Source organism: Microtus ochrogaster, unplaced genomic scaffold (assembly GCF_000317375.1).
Source record: "Microtus ochrogaster isolate Prairie Vole_2 unplaced genomic scaffold, MicOch1.0 UNK26, whole genome shotgun sequence".
Taxonomy (NCBI): domain Eukaryota; kingdom Metazoa; phylum Chordata; class Mammalia; order Rodentia; family Cricetidae; genus Microtus; species Microtus ochrogaster.
Genome location: NW_004949124.1, coordinates 5,088,548 through 5,108,394, shown reverse-complemented (window position 1 = coordinate 5,108,394; position 19,847 = coordinate 5,088,548). Strand labels below are relative to the sequence as shown.

Genomic DNA, 19,847 nt, shown 5'->3' with positions numbered 1-19,847 from the left:
GTGTGTGTGTGTGTGTGTGTGTGTGTATGTATATAGATATAGTCAGACACGATCTTCACACATAGTTCATGTGCTGTATCTCTGAAGCACATCCCTGGTGCAGATAACCTTTAAGAACAGAAGGACTGTTTGAAATATAGATTGCTAGAGGATTTTCCATGGGTGTTATATGGATTCCTGGTCATGGAATGCTAGGAGGTTCTTAATGTAATCTTATTGCAGAGCAAATTTCTTTTAAAAGCAACATGCACAAAGGACTCATTTTAAAACTTATGCAAGGTAATCAAAAATCAGCCATCCAAAAGGTAAGTGGCCAAAGGACATCAATTGACAAGCCACAAAAAATGAAATATGCACATATACAGACATGCAAAGACCTGGGCATGGTAGTGCATGCCTGCAATCTCAGTATTTGAGAGGTAGAAGCAGGGGATCAGTAGTTCAAAGTCATCCCCTGCTTCATAGAAAGTTGAAAACCCGTTTAGGCTACACTTGGCAATGTGTGTGCGTTTTGAATCCTAGCACTTAGGAGGCAGAGACAGACAGATCTTTCTATGAGTTTCAGGCTAGCCAATGCAACATAGTGACACCCTGTCTCAAAAAAGGCAAAAAGCAACTCCCCACATAGCCAAAACAAAACAAAAAAGAAGAGGAAGAAAAGGAAAACATTTAGGGCTAGGGATATGGCTCAGTAGTAGAGTGCTAGCCTGTGTAGGGTCTGGGTCCAATTCCCAGTACTGAATTTAAAAAAAAAAAGGAGAGATATAAATTTATTTAGTTAGTTTTTTTTTTTTTTTGTTTTTTTTCGAGACAGGGTTTCTCTTTGGCTTTGGAGCCTGTCCTGGCACTAGCTCTGTAGACCAGGCTGGTCTCGAACTCACAGAGATCCGCCTGCCTCTACCTCCCGAGTGCTGGGATTAAAGGCGTGCGCCACCATCGCCCGGCTATTTAGTTAGTTTTTTTGTTTGTTTTGTTTTGAGACAAGGTGTCACTTAGTAGCCCTGACTGGACTGGAACTCAATATAAAAACCAGGCTGTCTTCAGACTCAACAGAAATCTGTCTAACTCTGTCCTGAGTGCTGGGATTAAAGGTTTGTGCCACCATGCCTGGCCCATTTCTAGAATCTTGTCTTTTAAATACTTAGAAAATTATAAATATATATTGTAATGTTGTTTACAGAAGCAAAATATGAGCAATCAGATAAGTGATTATCAAGGACTGGGTTAAATATAGATTATACAATAGAGTAAACTGTTAGGATAAGGAAGCAATTATTTATATAAAATGTGGAATTATTATCAAAACATAGAACAGCGTGCTCAGTGTCTGGAGGGAAGAGCGTGTAGGTAAGGAGTCATCTTGTGTGTGGGTGTCTGTTCAGTCAGGCTCCTCACAAACAGACCCTGAGGAGGGGGGCTGTCTCAGTTGAGTTACTGAAAGGTTACTCTCAGCCTCTCCAGGAAATCGGTATTGAAGTAGAGGGTGGAGCAGGGAACAAGCTGGGCAAAGATGTCATAGAGGCCAGGGGCCTGGACTTTATCTTCCCCCAGCCAACACTGACCAGAGGCTTAGGGGAACACGGGCAGTTCTGGGAAAGGTGCAAAGATGGACCTTAGCATTCTGCATCCCAGTAGCTAGTCCTTTCTATTAAGGGAATCTGAGAGGGTTCCCAGTGGCATTTGATATTCTCTTTCTGGAAATTTTTATGAAAAGCTGATTGCATTAGCTATCTCTGGGGAAAGGAACTGGGTGACTGGGGACAGCAGTTGGGTGAGAGTTGGCCGCATATAAATTTTTTATACTTTCTGAGCTGTAAGCGTGTGAGTAAACTTGCTATTCAAATATGCGTTTCTTAGAAAGGTAGAATCTTGCACCAAGGAGCTATAGTGCTTTAGGTCTAAACTGTGGCTGTGATGCAGCTTTAACTAATAAGGAACTAGAAAGCCGTCTAACAGTTTTCCTACAGACTGGGCATCGTGGTCCACACTTGTCATCCTGGCATGAGGGGAACTGAACAGGAGGTCTCAAGTGTGAGGCCACCTGCACTAGAACAGTGAGTTCCAAGCCTGCCTGGATTATGTCTTAAGACCTGACAGATAGGAATGGTGGCTCATGCCTGTAATCTCAGCACTTGAGAGGTTGAGAAGTGGGGACTGCTACAAAGTCTGTTTACTTAGCAAGTACCAAGTCAGCCTGGGCTGTGTACCAAGACCCTGTCTCAAAAAGCCAAATCCAGAGCTAGGGAGTTAAGAGCACTGACTGCTCTTCCAGAAGACCTGGATTCAGTTCCCAGCATCCACACGGAAGCTCACAGCTATTCGTGCCTCCAGTTCTAGGAGTTCCGACTCCCTCATGCAGGCAAAATACCAATGCACACAAAAAATAAAAATAGATAAATTAAAAAAAAGCCAAAACCAAGCAACCAACTACACAAACAAAAAATTGCATTTCAATAAAACAGCTAACCCTAAAGAAAAATCTCTGCTCTTGAAAAAAGTTGAGTGTGGGTGTGTGAAAATGACCGTTGTCTGTCCTGCACAATTTGAGAGGCCCTCGCTGTTTAGAATAGCCCAGTCCTCACAGTCAGTGTAGAAAGGAGAGCGGAGATTCCTGAAATGAAATGCCAGCAGTCAGACCCTGAGTCATCTGAGGGACAGTGACTGGAAAGTGCCACATCGGGTTTAGCTTGACATCTGTCATAAACCCAGGGTTCCAGCAGCAGAGCAAGCTGGTGAGGGCTTGTTCCAGCACATTACAGCATTGTGAGTGACAGTCTTCTATATTAGCAGTTCTCAGTTTGGATCAAATTTATATGATTAGTCATTCATTCTTTTTTTAAAGATTTATTTATGATATCTGCTTCCCTCTTCTGGCCTGCAGACAAACATGCAGGCTGAACACTGTATACATAATAAGTAAATAAATCTTTAAGAAAAAGATTTATTTATTTTATATATATATGAATGCTCTATCTGCATGTACACCTTTACACCAGAAGAGGGCATCAGGTCCCATTATAGATGGTTGTGAGCCACCATGTGGGTGCTGGGAATTGAACTTAACCACTGAGCCATCTCTCCAGCCCAAGATCGTATTTTCAGTATGACAATACTTAAAGGTTTTATGTGCTTTTATTGACAAGTTTGAAAATGTAGAGTGTGTTGATGCAAGAATAAGCCTGGTGAGTACATTACAGGACATTGTGCAGAACGTTTCTTGTTTTAGACCTGTGCTGTCCAGAGTAACACCCTCTCATACTGAATACACACTATTAAAATTTCTTAAGGCTTTACAAATTCAATCCTTTAGCATATTAACCACACTTCAAGTGCTCACTGGCTATCAGTGAGCGTGTGTCATACCCCTCACCCCTCTGTAGGAAACCTGGAACTCTAATGTACGAGCATCTAGATGTTAAAGATGGGCTACGCTTTTATTTTCCTTCACCAGTGACCGTGTCCTGTAGTCGCCATTGGATAAATGCAAAGCCCTGGGAATAACTGGGCCGAGGGGCAGCCTCCTCTTGCCTTTAGTACCTGTGTTGTCTCACAGTCCTCAATAGGCTCTGCTGACCTCTCTCAGTTTGTGTGCAGATAATCATCTTGTGGTCATTTTTGCTTTTCAGAGGTCTACTGGTTAGTTTCATTTTATTTTAAAAAACATTTTCTCTCTTATTATTTTGTGTGTGTTTCTGGTTGAGGGGGTGGTACACATATGTGGAAGTCAGGACAACTTTGGGGAGTTCTCTTCTTCCACCTTTACGTGGGCTCGGGGGTTTGAACTTAGGTTGTCAAATTTGATTGACAAGTATTTTTATCCACTGAGCCATCTTATGGGCCCAGTTTCTTGGTATGTAAGTTAAATCTCCAACTTTCATAGGATAGATATTTATAATTGTTCTTTTTCCTAGGACTGAACTTCAGACAACAAATGCTGAAAACAAAGCGAAGAAACTTGCATTACCTCTCTTTGGTGCCATGAAAGGAGGAAGCAAATTCAAATTAAAAACTGGAACAGTAGGGGTAAGTTGTGCGGTAGAGTGTGTTTACCTCTTAGTCCTTGTACTGTCCCCAAGCAAGAGTTTCTGTCTTGTTCCCTAGTAATACGGGAAAGGACTGTTGGCTTAGTGTGAGTATCTCTTCTCAGAATTGGTGAACTGGGCTGCAGAGATGGCTCAGCTTTGAAGTACTTGCTGCCCAAGTATCCCAGGACCCATGTCATGAAGCATGGTCCTATGCAAGATGCAACCCTAGCAGTGAGGGATGCTAAGGCAGGAGGATTGCTGGGCTTGCTGACTGACAAGCCTAGCTGTAAATGGATATTTTTCTTCCTCCCTCCAGTTCCCAAATAACCACTAAGAAGCTTAATGTAAATTATAAATGCTCAGCCAATAGCTCAAGCTTATTGATAACTAGCCCTTATATTCCTTATTTACGCTCTTGCCATGTGGCAGTACCTTTATTAGCAAGGCACATTCATCTCCTGCTCCCTCTGCATCTGCTGGTAACTCTTGACATTACTCTTCTCCTTCCCATCATCCTTAGTCTGGTCTCCTCGCCTATACTTCCTGCTTGGTTACTGGCCAATCAGTGTATTATTAAACCAATTTGAGTGACAAGTCTTTACAGTATACAAGAGGATTATTCTACAGCACCTAGCTGGTTGCAGATTCAGTAACAGATGCTACCATAAAGGAATGTGGTGGAGTGTGATGGAGAGGACATCTGTTGTTCTCTTCTGGCCTCGTGTGTGTACACAGACATGCACATGTACACAAGAGAGTTGATTAGTTAATCTGTGCCAGTCAACTTGAAAATAACTCATTCGTGATTTTTTTTTTTTTAAAGACATAGTCCCACTATATAGTCCTGGCTATCCTGGAACTAGTTTATTAGTTTCTAATGAATATTATATTTAGGGAAGAAGTGCCTGTGTTGATTTCTTTTTTTCCCAATATATTTTTATTTACTGTTGAAATAGTTTTTCTTCTCATTAAAAAAAATAATTTTTTGAGAATTTTGTACAGTGTGCTTTGATTGTATTCGGTCTCCTTCAACTTCTCCAAGATTCATGGCCCCTTCTGACCACCCAGCTTTGTAGACTATTTATTTGTTTATTTTGATTTTTCAAGATAGAGTTTCTGGCTATCCTGGAACTAGCTCTGTAGACCAGGCTGGCCTCTGCCTCCCAAGTGCACCGCTACCCCAGCCCAGCACCTCTTTTTTTTTTAAGCCATTGGACCCAATTTGTGCTGTCCATGTGTTCTTAGATGTGTGTCTTTCTACCGGAGCATAATTGATCAGAGGCTGTGTTCTTAGAGAAAACTGACTCTTGCTCTCCAGCATCTACCATTTGCCAGTAGCTCCTCGCTTAGGGCTAGAACTTTGTACCCATCTCTCTTTTCCATGTTGGGATTTTTGTCTGGCTTGCACTTGTGAAAGTCTCGTATGTGCTGTTAGAACTACTGTGTGTTTTATGTAACTGTCCTGCTATGTCCAGAAAACACTGTTTTCTTACAGTCGTTTGCTGCCTCTGACTCTTACAGTCTTAGGTGACATTCTCTCATTTTCTGTGGAAATAAAAGCATAACCTCTTCCCCAAAGTAAGATACCTTTTGACTTATATTTTGAAGTTAACATATTTTTAAAATATATAGGTTAGTTGAATCTAGCAGGTTTTTAAAACTTTATTTACTTTTATTTTATGTGCATTGATGTTTTTCCATGGGTGTTGCGTCCCCTGGAACTGAAATTACAGACAGTTGTGAGCTGCCATGTGGTTGCTGGGGATTGAACCCAGGTCCTCTGGAAGAGCAGTCAGTGTTCTTAACCACTGAGTAATTTCTCCAAAATCTAGCAGTTTTTATAATCCAGTGTCTCTTAGCAGCCAAAAAATTTTAAAGACGATATATATAGTATTGAGAATAACATATAGTATTGAGAATCTCTGTATTTTCCATCTTTACTGGCATTCTCATGTTGCTTCCTATGTGTTTGGCTAGTACTGCATCTCTGCCTTTCCTCTTCCCAGAATTCTGGTCTGATTGTCCTACCTATACTTCCTGCTTGGATACAGGCCAATCAGCATTTTATTAAACTAACACAAGTGACAAATTTTTACAGTGTACAAAAGCATTATCCCACAGCAACCTCTGAAAAGAGATGCAGGATTTTTGCCACTAGCACTGAGCCAGGAAGCGTCTTTTAAATGAGTTGTGCTGGGGCTAGAGAGATGGCTCAGCGGTTAAGAGCATTGCCTGCTTTTCCAAAGGTCCTGAGTTCAATTCCCAGCAACCACATGGTGGCTTACAACCATTGTAATGAGGTCTGGTGCCCGCTTCTGGCGTGCAGACATACACACAGTCAGAATATTGTATACATAATAAATAAATAAATATAAAAAAAATGAGTTGTGTTTGTGCTTGCTGCCAGTAACCTATAGCCTACCCAAGAAAAAGCAGTTACCAAGAAGCTGAGTTTGACTCCACTTTTGTATGTTTAAAATTCTTTTTTTTTAAAGCTTTGTCAGGTTTTATGTGGAAGTTTTTGCCCCATGTTGGGTACCATATGTAGGCTGAAGTTTCTGTCCCACCAGCGGTTTCCAAATAAACACACTGAAGCTTATATTAATTGTAAATTGCCGGCCAGTAGCTAAGGCTTATTATTAACTAGCTCTTACATTTTAAGTTAACCCATATTCCTTATGTATATTCTGCCACGTGGTGGTACCATTTATAGCATGGCACATTCATCTGCTCCCTCTTCGTCTGACTGGCAACTCCAGACTCTGCCCTTCTTCCTTCCAGCATTTTCCTAGTCTAGCTCTCCTGCCTAATCTTAACCTGGCTATTGGCTGGGCAGCTTGTTTATTAAACCAATCACAGCAACAAATCTTCATAGTGTACAAAGGAATTGTTCCACAGCATCTTTCTGTCCCCTCTTCTGCAATGATCCCTCAGCCTTGGGAGGAGCAGATAGAATATAGATGTCCCATTTGGAGCTAAACAGTTCGTCATCTCTTATTCGCTGTGTCTTGAGCTATTATGCACATTTATGTCAATCACCACCTTCTGCAAATAGAAGCTTCTTTGATGAGGGCTCAGAGATACAGAAATCTCAAGACTAGGCTGTTTGGCAGCCCATGGGTATGGGTAGAATTCCTGTGTTGAATGTTTTTAACTTGCTTGATAAATGCATTAACACATTGGCTTATCTGTTAGTAACAGTGTGCTCACACCTAGCATATGAGCTTCTGTGACTGATTTAGTCCTAACACCTTGTACAACATGGGATCGCTATGTCTTACATGCAGAGACCCAGGCAGGATCCCAGATCACACCATCATCATGTCACTAGCTGCAAAAGTCAGACCATCTTCTCTCAAGTTTCATCATCTTCCTCCTCTCCTGTAGAACCTTATGATGTGTGCTTTATGTAAGTTTCTACCCATAGTCTGACTTTTTAAAAGATTTCCATCACTCTGAAGAGCTGAACCTTGTGTTAGCTTGCTGAGGCTGCTATAAACTAAGTGACTGTCTATTGCTGTGACCAAAGCAACTTGGGGAGGAAAGAGTTTATTTGTCTTCCACTTTCACAGCACTGTTCGTCACTGAAGGAAGTCAGAACAGGAACTCAGGCAGGGCAGGAACCTGGAGGCAGGAGCTGACGCAGAGGCTGTGGAGGGTTGTTACTGGCTCGTTCCTTGTGGCTTGCTCAGCATGCTGTCTTATATAAACCAATACCGCAAGTCCAGGGATGGCCCCACTACCATGGACTGGGCTCTTCTGGCCTTCCGTATTAATCACTGATTAAGAAAATGCTCTACAGGCCTGCTATAGCCTGGTCTTATTGAGGCATTTTCTGAATTGAGGCTCCCACTTCTCCAGTGACTCTAGCTTTTGTCAAGTTAACATAAAACTAGTCAGCATAGTGACTTAAATAAAAATAAATAAATAAAACCAGCCTGTTATGCTTTGCAATTTTTATTTCCTCATGGTTCTAGATACTAGAGGTTCAAGGTCAAGCTGCTGGCACAGTTGGTGTCCTCTGTGGCTTACATTGGCTGTCCTTTCATATTGCTTCTCCTCGCTAATGAGGCCAGTCTCACTGTCTTAAGTAAGTCCGGCTTTCTCAGCCATTTGACTAAGTATATCTTAGTACCCTACCATAAATGCCTCATTTTAACTTAATCAATTAAAAGACCTTATCTCCAATGAGATAACATTTTGAGAGATCTTAGGAGTTGGGATCTCACACATGGATTTATTGTCTGTGTTGTGTGTATGTGTGAATAAACAAAGCAGGTTTAGTACTGTATATCTCTAGCCCCGTATTGGGGAGCCTGAGACAGGGACTCAAGTTCTGGACTAGCCTGGGCTACAGAGCCAGACTGTCTCAAAACAAACAACAAAACAGTTGAGATTGAAGGACCTTGAATTGTGTTGAACCAAATGTCTGAAGCCCCAGTTACAGATTCGGAATGAGTTATGTGACTTACTTAAGATGAAGTTACAGAGAGAGACATATCCAGGTTTAAATAGAAGAAAAATGATTTCTTAAAAGGATTATTTAGCTGGGTGGTGGTGGCGCACGCCTTTCATCCCAGCACTTGAGAGGCAGAGGCAGATGGATCTCAATGAGTTCAAGGCCAGCCTGGTCCACAGAGTGAGTTCCAGGTCAGCCAGGACTGTTACACAGAGAAACTGTCTAGGAAAAAAAGGAGATTAAAAAAAAAAGGATGACTTTATTTAAGAAATATTAAGGGACTGGCTTGTGGCCTGGGGCTATAATCTCTATACTTGGGAGGCAGAGACAGGAGGATCACTCCTAAATTTGAAGTCAGGCTGGTCTACATACTGAGTTTCAGGCCAGCCAACACTATATAGTAAGACCTTGTCTCAAAATACCCAAGGGAGGGGATGGTAGGACAGTACAAATGATTTTTTTCTTGAAAACATATATTTGATTTACTTCCCTGGAGAGTTTGTAATAAATTAAAGCCCTTTGACAGCAACAGGATAACAGGATGGAATTCCTGCTGCTATTCTCAATTGAATAATGTTCTAATTCCCTAAAAGTGTTTTATATTTGATAATCCTGTAACCCCGTGTAGCACTGAAGACTGAACCTAGGGCTTTGCATCTGCTAGGCAAACACACTGCGACAGAACTGCATACTCAGTGTGGCGTTGAACAATCTGTGCTTGGTTTTTTGTTGTTGTTTTGTTTTGTTTTGTGTGCTGCAGATCCAGTGTAGGTTATTGTATGTGTTCCCAGTTTAGAAATTGCTGAAAGTGGTCACTAAGATCCATAGATGGACAAATTCCCTGTGGAAGTCATGCTTCTAACAGACTGGGGTTTGCTCATCTAAAGTTTATATTGTATATATTTAACCTAACCTCCTAGAAGAAATTTGTCTCTTTTTACCATTATGCAAAACTACTGACTTGTTCATGGTCTTACTTCCCTTGTAGAAGTTGCCGCCCAAGCGTCCAGAGCTCCCTCCAGCTTTAATGAAAATGAAGGATGAACCTGAAGTAGAAGAAGAGGAGGAAGAGGAAGAAGAGGAGGAGAAAGCGGAGGAGAAGCATGAAGAGCACATGGAAGCTGGAAACAGTAGGCTGCCTCAAGAGATGGAGACAGAGCTGGGAACAGCAGTGGACCAGAGAGCCCCCCCAGATCCCTCTTGCTCTGTGGAGACAGAAGGCCACGGTAGTATCTTTCTTTTTCCTATGCTTGCTGGTGGGCAATTGTATTCCTTATAGGAAGACTTGAAAAAGCAAAGCCTGTTTTGCTTGTTGTTACAGAGGCTCAAAGGATATGTGTGTGTGACAATAGCAGGTTTTGTTTTTTCTCTGTTTTAGCCAGCCTTAAGTCCATTGAGGCAGCTGTTGGTAACACTATTGCACTGTTAGGTGGATCTCGCCATGTTGGTCATTGTTCTGGCTCAGACTGGTCACAGCTGGATAGGACTTGTTAGTTTGCATAGTACTTTTTTTTTTTTTTTTTTTTTTCGAGACAGGGTTTCTCTGTGGTTTTGTAGCCTGTCCTGGAACTAGCTCTTGTAGACCAGGCTGGTCTCGAACTCACAGAGATCCGCCTGCCTCTGCCTCCCGAGTGCTGGGATTAAAGGCGTGCGCCACCACCGCCCGGCTGCATAGTACTTTCTGGTACTGTGGAAGTTAGACTGCAGGGCCATTCTTCCAGGTAGATAGCTCCAGGCTCTAGGGTGCAGGGTCTTCAGCCTCTGGAAGGCAGTGAAGGGCAATGGCAATGGCTTGTGTTGTTGGGGGAGTCGCGTGGACTGACGTGACCAGCCGCTGGGGTAGGTTTCTCTTGCCTGGTACTGGGACTTTTGTTAGGTAGTGTATGGTCTTCTGGGAATTGTTGTCAGCTTAAGTGAAATAACTTTATTTAAGAACTCAGGTTTTAAAACTTGGTTTAAAAGCCTTAAAGATGAAATAATTAGTAAATCTGATCGATAAGGGATTATTCCAGGTTTTTGGTTCTCTTCTTATTTTTTGAAACAGAATCATATTCTACCTGCTGTGCTACAGCCTATTTTTTCTATGTTCTAAAAATGCTGTTATTTTTTTAGTTTTTAAAATTACATTTATGTTTGTATGTGAGTATGTGACCGCCATGGCATACATGTGGCAGTCAGAGAATTGTGGGAGTTGGTTCTCTCCTTCCACCATGTGGATTGTGGGGAATCAGGCTTGGCAGCAAGTACCTGAAGCTGCTGAACCATCTTACTGGCTTTGTGGAACAGATAAGGAAGAGTAAAAATATTATTTTTAAAATGTGGTTTTCTTTTACAGAGGGTCGTAGTGGTCCAGTGTATGTATGCATTATGATTTAATTACCGTTTACTTTTTAAACATGTAAAATATTTCATCCTTTTTAAATGAAATTGAAAAATGTTAAATGACCTTCTCTGTGTGTGGTGGTGGGGCACGTGTGTTTGTGTCATGGTGTACATGTGGAGGCAGGAGAATGACTTTCAGGAGTCAGTTCTCTCCTCTGCATGTGTATCCTAGGACTGGACTCAGGCCTGGCAGCAGGTTTGTTTCCCTGCTGAGCTGTCTCACTGGCTGTACTAATTTTTGCTATTGCAAAACTATAAATAATAAAACTTGATGCTTAATTCTGGTATATTTTTAAATATATACTTCTAGAACTTACATTTGTGAGTTGAGAGGGATATATTTACATTTTAAGGCCTGTTGTAAGAATCACCACTAAGCTTTACTTTAAAGTCTTTAGAGTGGAGCTTGGGTGGTTCTGCTGGACTTGTGGAGGCTCATTTACCAAAGACGTCAAGGGTAATGCATCTGCTGGTATTCTAACTAAACGAGTATGCAGGTGCTCTTCTTGTTTTCCTTTTTGGACTCTACTGTGAGTTAAATAACAACAATATATCCTGGTACTGTTTGTTATAGAAAACATGTCTCAATTCAGCCAAGTGGAACGGAGTGAAGATTATCCAGAGATGGACAAACTAGCCTCATCATGTGAGGACCCTTCAGGTGAGTATTATAGCCAACTCCATTGCTGCTCTGCACACAGCTGGTAGCAACTGCCTTGGGAGTAAGGACAGAAAATGGCCACACAAATGCTACAGCCAGGCCCTAGATGAGATGAGAATGCACAGAGATTTTGTTTGGCGCCATACTATTTACCTTTTTTTTTTCCTCGTAACTGTTTCTTGGGGCTCCCTGTCTGTTCCACAGAGCATTCAGTGCCTCATGCTTCTCTCTGACCAGACAGAAGAAGCCCCTCCAGCATTACACCTCTCAGTCCTTACATTCTGTCATGGAAGTGAATCGAACCTATAATCAGTTGATAGGTTGGCTTACTTAGAAAGGCTGCTTTTCTCTGGCTTTGCCTGTTATAGTTAAAACATGACTAGTAAAGCAGCCTTGTTGTAATCAAGCTTATAGCCTAGCTTTGTTAACTAGAAGCTAAAAGATAACAGTGATAGGAAAATTACCATTATGTATATAATTCTCATATATATATATATATATGTGTGTGTGTGTGTGTGTGTGTGTGCACACACATGCAAGTGTGTATATATATATGTGCATGAGTTTCTGTATGTGTGTATGTATGTATGTATGTATGTATGTATGTAGGCAGAAGTTTCCCTGTCCTGACCGCCTGCTCCCAAATAACTGACACTGAGACTTCTATATTAATTATAAATGCTTGGCCAATAGCTTAGGCTTATTACTTATTAGTAACTCTTACATTATAAGTTAGCCCATATTCTTTACTTACACTCTGCCATGTGGCTCATGGCTTCTTACTTCATTTTGTGCATGTCCTGCTTCCTTGATGGCTGGCTGGTTACTCATCTGACTCCACCCTTCCCACCATTTTTAGTTTGGTTGTCCCACCTATAATTTCTGCCTGGCTACCTGCTAATCAGCTGTTTATTAAACCAAGTCAAATGACAAATTGAGGAAATATTTTATTATCTATCTTTGTGAATCTAAAGTTTGGTACCTAATTTACTTTTTATCATAACTAAGGAAAACTTTAACTATGACTATGTAGTCTTCAACTTTGTCAAAGACCCCAGATGACAAGGTCATCTGGCTCCCTGGACAGTTACCTAAGTTTCCTCTGTAATGTTGGGACATCTATCTCTGGTCTTCTGACATAGTTTCTTGAGAATCAGAGAATTTTGAAGACTGTTCTACCTTGTCTCGGCAAAGTTTGGCATATTTCTCTCTCTCTCTCTCTCTCTCTCTCTCTCTCTCTCTCTCTCTCTCTTTTTGGTGTCCTGCTGGGTCCAATTTGGATAGTAACTGTCAGCAGTTGGGGCAAGGGCAGTTTCTTTGCCCACATGGCTAGCTTTTGCCATAATGAAAACAAACTCCATATAGTTTCTTCAATGTCCATCATTTTCTTTGTGAAGTAGATTGGTACTGCCAAAAGCAGATGTGTCTCACTGTCATGAAAAGCCTTAGGTTATTAAACATAATAAATGCCATATTCTGTAGGTGTTTGAAATGTTTGAAGACCGTCTATCTAAAAATATCTATGTATGACCTTGAAAACATACCTAACATGACTATAAGTTTGACAATTATAGATGACTATTAATCTGTATTTTTAACTATACATTACATTTTTAAATGAGCTGCATAACCATAATACCTTAAACAAGAGTAGAAACATACATACAGTAAAACAAAATTAACTTTAAATTTGAATCAATATATAAAAATCAATGTAAAATATTTTTTAGATTAATAGCTGTTTTCTTTTTAGAACTAAATCTCCTTTGTTCATTTTTTTCCTGACCATTAATAATGACAACCTGTAACCAACCCCCTTAAATGATAATAAATATCCATAACCCATTTTGGGGGGAATGTGGAAATAGTTCACTAGACTACTCCCTGTTGATTAGGAGTGCTGGTAATCTTTGGGGGACCCTGAGAAAATTTAGGATTATGGTCAAGTCCTGACTGTAGTATTCTATGAGGCTGGATCATCTCAGCCAATAGCCTTAAAGCTGTTCTAGTTGTAGAATTCTGAGGAGACTGTAACAGAGGCATTCCGAGATGCTGGATCACCTGGGCCATCCATTTTCATTGGTGTTTGTTCCTTACTCTGAAAATTCATAAACTTTTAAAGATAGCATACATGTTGGGTTTAATACGAGTATAGATTGTGCATTATACATAAATCAGCCAAAGATGATTTTTTTGTTTTATGTTTGAGCAAGTAAAATATACATCACGTCTTGTGGTTCTTTTGGGTTTATTTATGTAGCTAGGATTTTTTAGGGAGTCTTCCTCGATCAAACCTGATTTTCCTTAGCCTAGATAAATCTCATTTTCTGGGGGAAATAAAAGCATAACCTCTCCCCCAAAGTAACATATCTTTTTTTTTTTTTAATATTTGTTCATTTATTTATTATGTATACAATGTTCTGTCTGTGTGTATGTCTGCAGGCCAGAAGAGGGCACCAGACCTCATTACAGATGGTTGTGAGCCACCATGTGGTTTCTGGGAATTGAACTCAGGACCTTTGGAAGAGCAGGCAATGCTCTTAACCGCTGAGCCATCTCTCCAGCCCAGTAACATATCTTTTGACTTAAATTTTGAAGTCAATATATTTTTAAAATATAGCTTGGTTGACTCTAGCAGTTTTTATAATTCTGTATTTCTTAACAACCAAAAAATTCAAATACAATATAACATACAAGATCCAGATTCTCTGTGTATTTCCCATCTTTACCTGGCTTTTTTAATTATTACTTTATTCCCTTTTTAAGATTTATACAATTTAAGATTGTATATACTCTTCTCTCTCCCAAACCTATGTATATTTTAAACACATTGTAACCCATTTAGAGGCTTTTCCCATCTGAATCTGTCTTTACTGCATATCTGTAATCCTTTTCTGACAGCATGAACAAAGTTAAACTTCTGTGTAACTTAGATTGTGGTGTCTGGTGACTGGCTCCTCTCATGGCAAAGGTATGTTTACCACCAACTTTGGGAGCCACGTTTGCAGCCCATCTCTGGGAAGTTTCTGGGTCCACATAGCAGCCTTAGCATGCCACCTGCTGCTCCTAAGTGTTTGGTAGCAGGACTCTGGAAAGATCTGCTAGGTTTTTGTCACTAGTACTGAGCTAGAAAGCTATCTCTTAAAGGAGCTATGCTCTGCTCCCTGCCAGCAAACAGAGCCTGCCTAAGAAAATGCTATGACTAAGAAGCCATGCTTGACTCTATTCTTTTGTGTGTTTAGAATCCTTTTTTAAACTTTCTCAGGTTTTGTGTGAGTGTAGTTGTCCCACATTGAAACACCATATGTAAGTAGAAGTTTCCCTGTCCTGACCGCCTGCTCCCAAATAACCAACAGGGGAACTTATATATTAATTAGAAATGCTCAGGCTTATTACTAACTAGCTCTTACGTTTTAAGTTAGCCCATATCCCTATTTATACTCTGCCATGTGGCTCATGGCTTATTACCTCATTTTCTACACATCCTGCTTCCTCGGCGGCTGGCTGGTGACTCCTCTGACTCCTCCCTTCTTCATCCTAACCATTCTCTTAGCTTGGTTGTCCCACCTATAATTCCTGCCTGGCCTCCAGCCAATCAGCTTTTTATTAAACCAATTTGAGTGACAAATCTTTACAGTGTACAAAAGGACTATTCTACAATGCATATATGTATATGTGTGTGTATTTATATGATTTATTCTATTTTTAAAATTATGTGTATGGCTGTGTGGGGATATAGGTTTGTAAGTGCTGCTGTTCTCGCAGGCCAGAGATGCCAGATCCCTCTAGAGCTGGAGTTGTAGATGGTTGTGAGGCACCTGATATGTGTACTGAGAACCAAATTCAGGCCCATGCAAGATTAATATATGCTTTTAACTGCTGAGCCACCTCTCCAGCCCCTACCTATTTTTAAGTTTATGTATAAAACTTTAAAATGTATGCATGTGTGTGTGTGTGATTGTATGCCACATGTGTACAGATGCCTGCAGAGACCAGAAGCTGGCATTGGATTCCTTTGGAGCCAGATTATGGATGCTTATGAGCTGCTTGATGAGTGCTGGGAACCACACTCTAGTCCTCTGGACGAGCGGCAAACTCTCTTAAACAGTTTTTAAAAGATTTGTTTTTTGGTGTGTGTGTGTGTGTGTGTGTGTGTGTGTGTGTGTGTGTACTTATCATGTGGGTAAGTACACATGAGTGCCAGTGCCTATGGAATCCAGAGGTGTTAGGTCCTCTGCAGCTGAAGTTACAGGTAGTTGGGAGGTGTCCAGTGTGTCTCCTCTGCAAGTGCTCTTAACCTCCGAGCCAGCTTTCTGAGCCTAATATACATCCTAGAGTTGTAGACATGCCAGCAGGATCAGTTACAGCAGCATCCCAGGGAGCTTCTTTCTGGAGCACTTTTACTTTTTTCTGAAAATAGCTATTTCTACTTTTTTCTCCTTAAAGTAGCACCAAAGAATGAATATGAAAAAAAGAGAGATGAGTTGAAGAAAAAGAAAGCTCCTGGTCCAGGCAAAGTAAGTACTACCATGGGTCTGTGACTCTTGAGACTGCCTTAGAGTTTCTAGCAGCCTTAACTCCTTGTAGAAATCTGGGCTCTCCTTAATTTTCATTGTTTTAATTCTCCGTCTACCTTGCTCATCTACCCTACAAGCTACCTCTTATTAATTAATTAATTTTTTCTTATCTTAGTATGCAAGGTGAAAATATTCGAGTAATGTGTTATCTTCCTCCTTTCATGACACAAAAGTATAATTGATGTTCTCTTGTCTAATCTTAATTCTTAAACTTATTATGGAAGTCCTATTACTGTACACGAGCTTCCTGCTGTGTAGATGAACCCTATTTAGCTAGATCCTTAGAGAGGGACGGCTGGGTTCTTTGTGGATTTTTACTATACCAGCGCTGTCTTAGTTATCTTAGGGATGTATAATCTTGTAACTAGTAAGCTACCAGAAGTGGGACTGTTAGACTGTGTCCGCAGGTCCCCGGCATCCTGGGATAATTTGCACACTCAAAATCACAAATAGATAAGTTAAATAAAAAAACAAACAAATGAAACCTGGGTGTGGTGGCCCAAGCCTTTAATTCCAGCAGAGGCAGGGGTGGGGGATCTCTGGGTTTAAGGCCAGCCTGGTCCACCGCCTGGTTCCAGAACAACCAAGGCTACACAGAGAACCCTGCTTCAAACAACCAAAAACAGATAGATAGATAGATAGATAGATAGATAGATAGATAGATAGATAGATAGATAGATAGATAGATATTAGATAGATAGATGATAGATAGATAGATGAAAGATAGATAGATGATAGATAGATAGATGATAGATAGATAGATGATAGATAGATGATAGATAGATGAGAGAGAGAGAGAGAGAGAGAGAAAGAGAGAGAGAGAGAGAGACAGATAGACAGATAGATGAACAAACAAATGAATAAATAATTGGTGGAACCGGTGTGGAACAGAACTTGGGAGGCAGAGGCAAGTGGATCTCTGTGACGTTGAGGCCATCCTGGTCCATGTAATGTGTTCAGGCCGGCTGAAGCTTCATGGTGAGACTTTGTCCCAAAAATAAAATAAAAGTGGAGAGCAATTGAGGAAGACACTCAACACTGAGAAAAAATGTGCCCTCAAATTAGTTACCAATGTTAGGATTATTCATGAAAGCTGTTCTCTCAGTTTTGTTTACTGACAGGAATAGAAATAATTCTTATAGCTAAAAGTCCTTGGGGTCAGACATGGTGGGACCTGGTGGGACAAACCTGCAATTGTAGGTAGGGTGTCACTGATTCCAGGGGATCCTGAGCTGCTCAGTGAGACTCTGACTAAGAAACAACTCTGTTGAGTAAAATTTTCTATTTCTTCTTTACAGTTTCCACCCGTACTTTCTTCCAAATACCCTGAAGACGATCCAGACTACTGTGTGTGGGTTCCACCTGAAGGTGCAGTTTTTCTTTTTCTTAACCTTCAAGATGTATGTATGTGTGTGTGTGTGAGTGCCTACCTGTAGGTGTGTATGTGTACAACATGGAAGCTAGAAGAGGGTGTTGGAGCCCCTGGAGCTGGAATTACTGGTGTTTGTGAGCTACCATGTCGTGCTGGGACTGAACTCAAGTCCTCTGCAAAAGCAGCCAGTGGTCCTAACCTCTGAGTCATCCCTCTGGCCCCTGCTTATATTTTTAAATAGGTTATATACTTAAGAAAGTTACAAAAGTATATAGTAAGTCTCCTTTTTGATGTTACTAAAGGACCCAGAGACACATCAACTGAGTAGAATTGGTGCATCTTTTAAAAAATTGTAATGGCCGGGCGATGGTGGCGAACGCCTTTAATCCCAGCACTCGGGAGGCAGAGTCAGGCGGATCTCTGTGAGTTTGAGACCAGCCTGGTCTACAAAGCTAGTTCCAGGACAGGCTCCAAAGCCACAGAGAAACCCTGTCTCGAAAAACCAAAAAAAAGAAAAAAAAATTGTAATGGTCTAGTGTGTAACTCAGTTGGTAGAGTGCTAGCCTAGCGTTTGTAGAGCCGTGGGTTTAATCTCTAACACGGCATAAATCACGTGTGGTGGCACAGGCCTATTACCAGCACTCAGGAGTGGATGCAGCACGATCAAAAATTCAAGGTCATTTGTTACTACATAGCAAGTTGAGGCCAGCCTGGGCTACATGAGACCCTGCTTCAAAATAAATAAATAAATAGATAAATAAGCAAAAATAGTGAGACAGTCGTACACATTTGCACACTAACTGAGTATATGCCTTTAGAAATTTCTGTTGACTCTTTAAAGCATGCATGATGTTGAATGGTAGCTTTGGAAGGTGTCCTTATAGTCTAGACAGGGTCACAGGTAGGGTGCTCTGGTGGTGGAAGATACGCAGGGATAGCACATAAAATAGAATTGGCCACGGATGATTAATCATTAAAGCTGGATAAGGTATGTATGAGTTCTCTAGATTTTTCTGCTTATTTTTGCAAGAATTTTAATTTTATTAACTGAAAGAAGAAAACAGATTCTACCTCATCTACTCATTTTTTCATCTAAGTATAATGAAATAGTATCAGTTGATTACATTTTTTCTTTTTATCTTTTGCTATAGGTCAAAGTGGAGATGGCAGAACTCATCTTAATGACAAGTATGGCTACTGATTGGTTCAGCGTCCCAAAGGAAGATCTTGAGGACCACAGGCTCTTTGGGATGATACATTAAGTCACGGCTAGAGAAATTTAGAAGACCGTTTGTAAAATCTGGTGACTGACTTTTTCTTCTGTATTCCTGGCTTTCTAAAATTATCTGCCTATTAGATTTTTCTGAATTTTGGTGTTTATATTTAAGTGTTTGTGTATATATGTAAAAAGGAACCATGTACACTGAAAATCAATAAAATAAGAGGCATGACCCCACTACAAAATGAGAAGGTGATGATGATTTCTATAATGTTGACTTAAGGTCATAGCTTCTATAATTTAGGGCCTGTGCCATTCTGGGTGACCCCTCCAGTGAACGTGGATTGTCCATAGGACTTAATGTTGGATGCCAAAACAGACCTTTCTTCTCCAGAGCTAGTTTATTTGTAGTCAAATGTAAGTGGCCATGGCCAAGGGACATGAGTTTAGGTCGGCCCAAGGGACATGGAAGTAGGTCCACCGTGGAAGTGGTTATGAGCTTTTATTAGTATAAAACAAAAGAGGAGACTGCAGGTAGGTGAGTTACTGTGGGCACGCTCTGCTGTAGCGTTCAGATGCTCTCATGACGTTCTTCACAGTTGGGGTATGCTACCCATAGCATGTTCCCAAGATTCATTTGTTAGAGGATATAGGATCAGACACAGAGATAGACAATAAATGTCTATTAAAGTCACCAAAAATAGCCCAACATAATTTGTTTCTGGTTCTTCAGCATTCTAACTTTTTACAAACACAGAATTCTAATAAGGCAGTCAGTCAACTGGTAGAATATTCAGTTTGGTATAGTTTTTTCCCCCAGAACTTCTGATAACACTTCTGTTGGTCATGCATGCAAAGGCTAAATGTTTTTTAACTCCATGATCTAACCAACTGAGTCAACTGGCCAATCCAAATGCTGTTTTATATGTGTCTCATAGTACTAGAGACATGATGAGTCTGAGTGGGCAAGAAGGCATTCTTCAGAAAGAGAAATAGCTGTAAAAGCCATTAAAGAGGGCTGGAGAGATGGCTCAGTGGTTAAGAGCATTGCCTGCTCTTCTAGAGGTCCTGAGTTCAATTCCTGGCAACCACATGGCGGCTCACAACCATCTGTAATGAGGTCTGGTGCCCTCCTCTGGCCTGCAGACATAC

At 40.8% G+C, this 19,847-nt stretch overlaps 1 protein-coding gene across 1 annotated transcript in view; it reads left to right on the top strand.

Moving 5' to 3' along the window:
- Positions 1–18,935, top strand: part of Slc4a1ap (solute carrier family 4 member 1 adaptor protein) — a 28,943-nt gene extending 10,008 nt beyond the window's left edge. The window contains exons 10-15 of the mRNA XM_026789671.1: positions 3,912–4,023; positions 9,473–9,710; positions 11,441–11,527; positions 15,974–16,044; positions 17,403–17,472; positions 18,628–18,935. Of these exons, the coding sequence (XP_026645472.1) occupies positions 3,912–4,023; positions 9,473–9,710; positions 11,441–11,527; positions 15,974–16,044; positions 17,403–17,472; positions 18,628–18,677 (628 nt within the window). The 3' untranslated portion in view covers positions 18,678–18,935. The remainder of the gene's footprint in view (positions 1–3,911; positions 4,024–9,472; positions 9,711–11,440; positions 11,528–15,973; positions 16,045–17,402; positions 17,473–18,627) is intronic.
- The last annotated feature ends 912 nt before the right edge of the window (positions 18,936–19,847 follow it).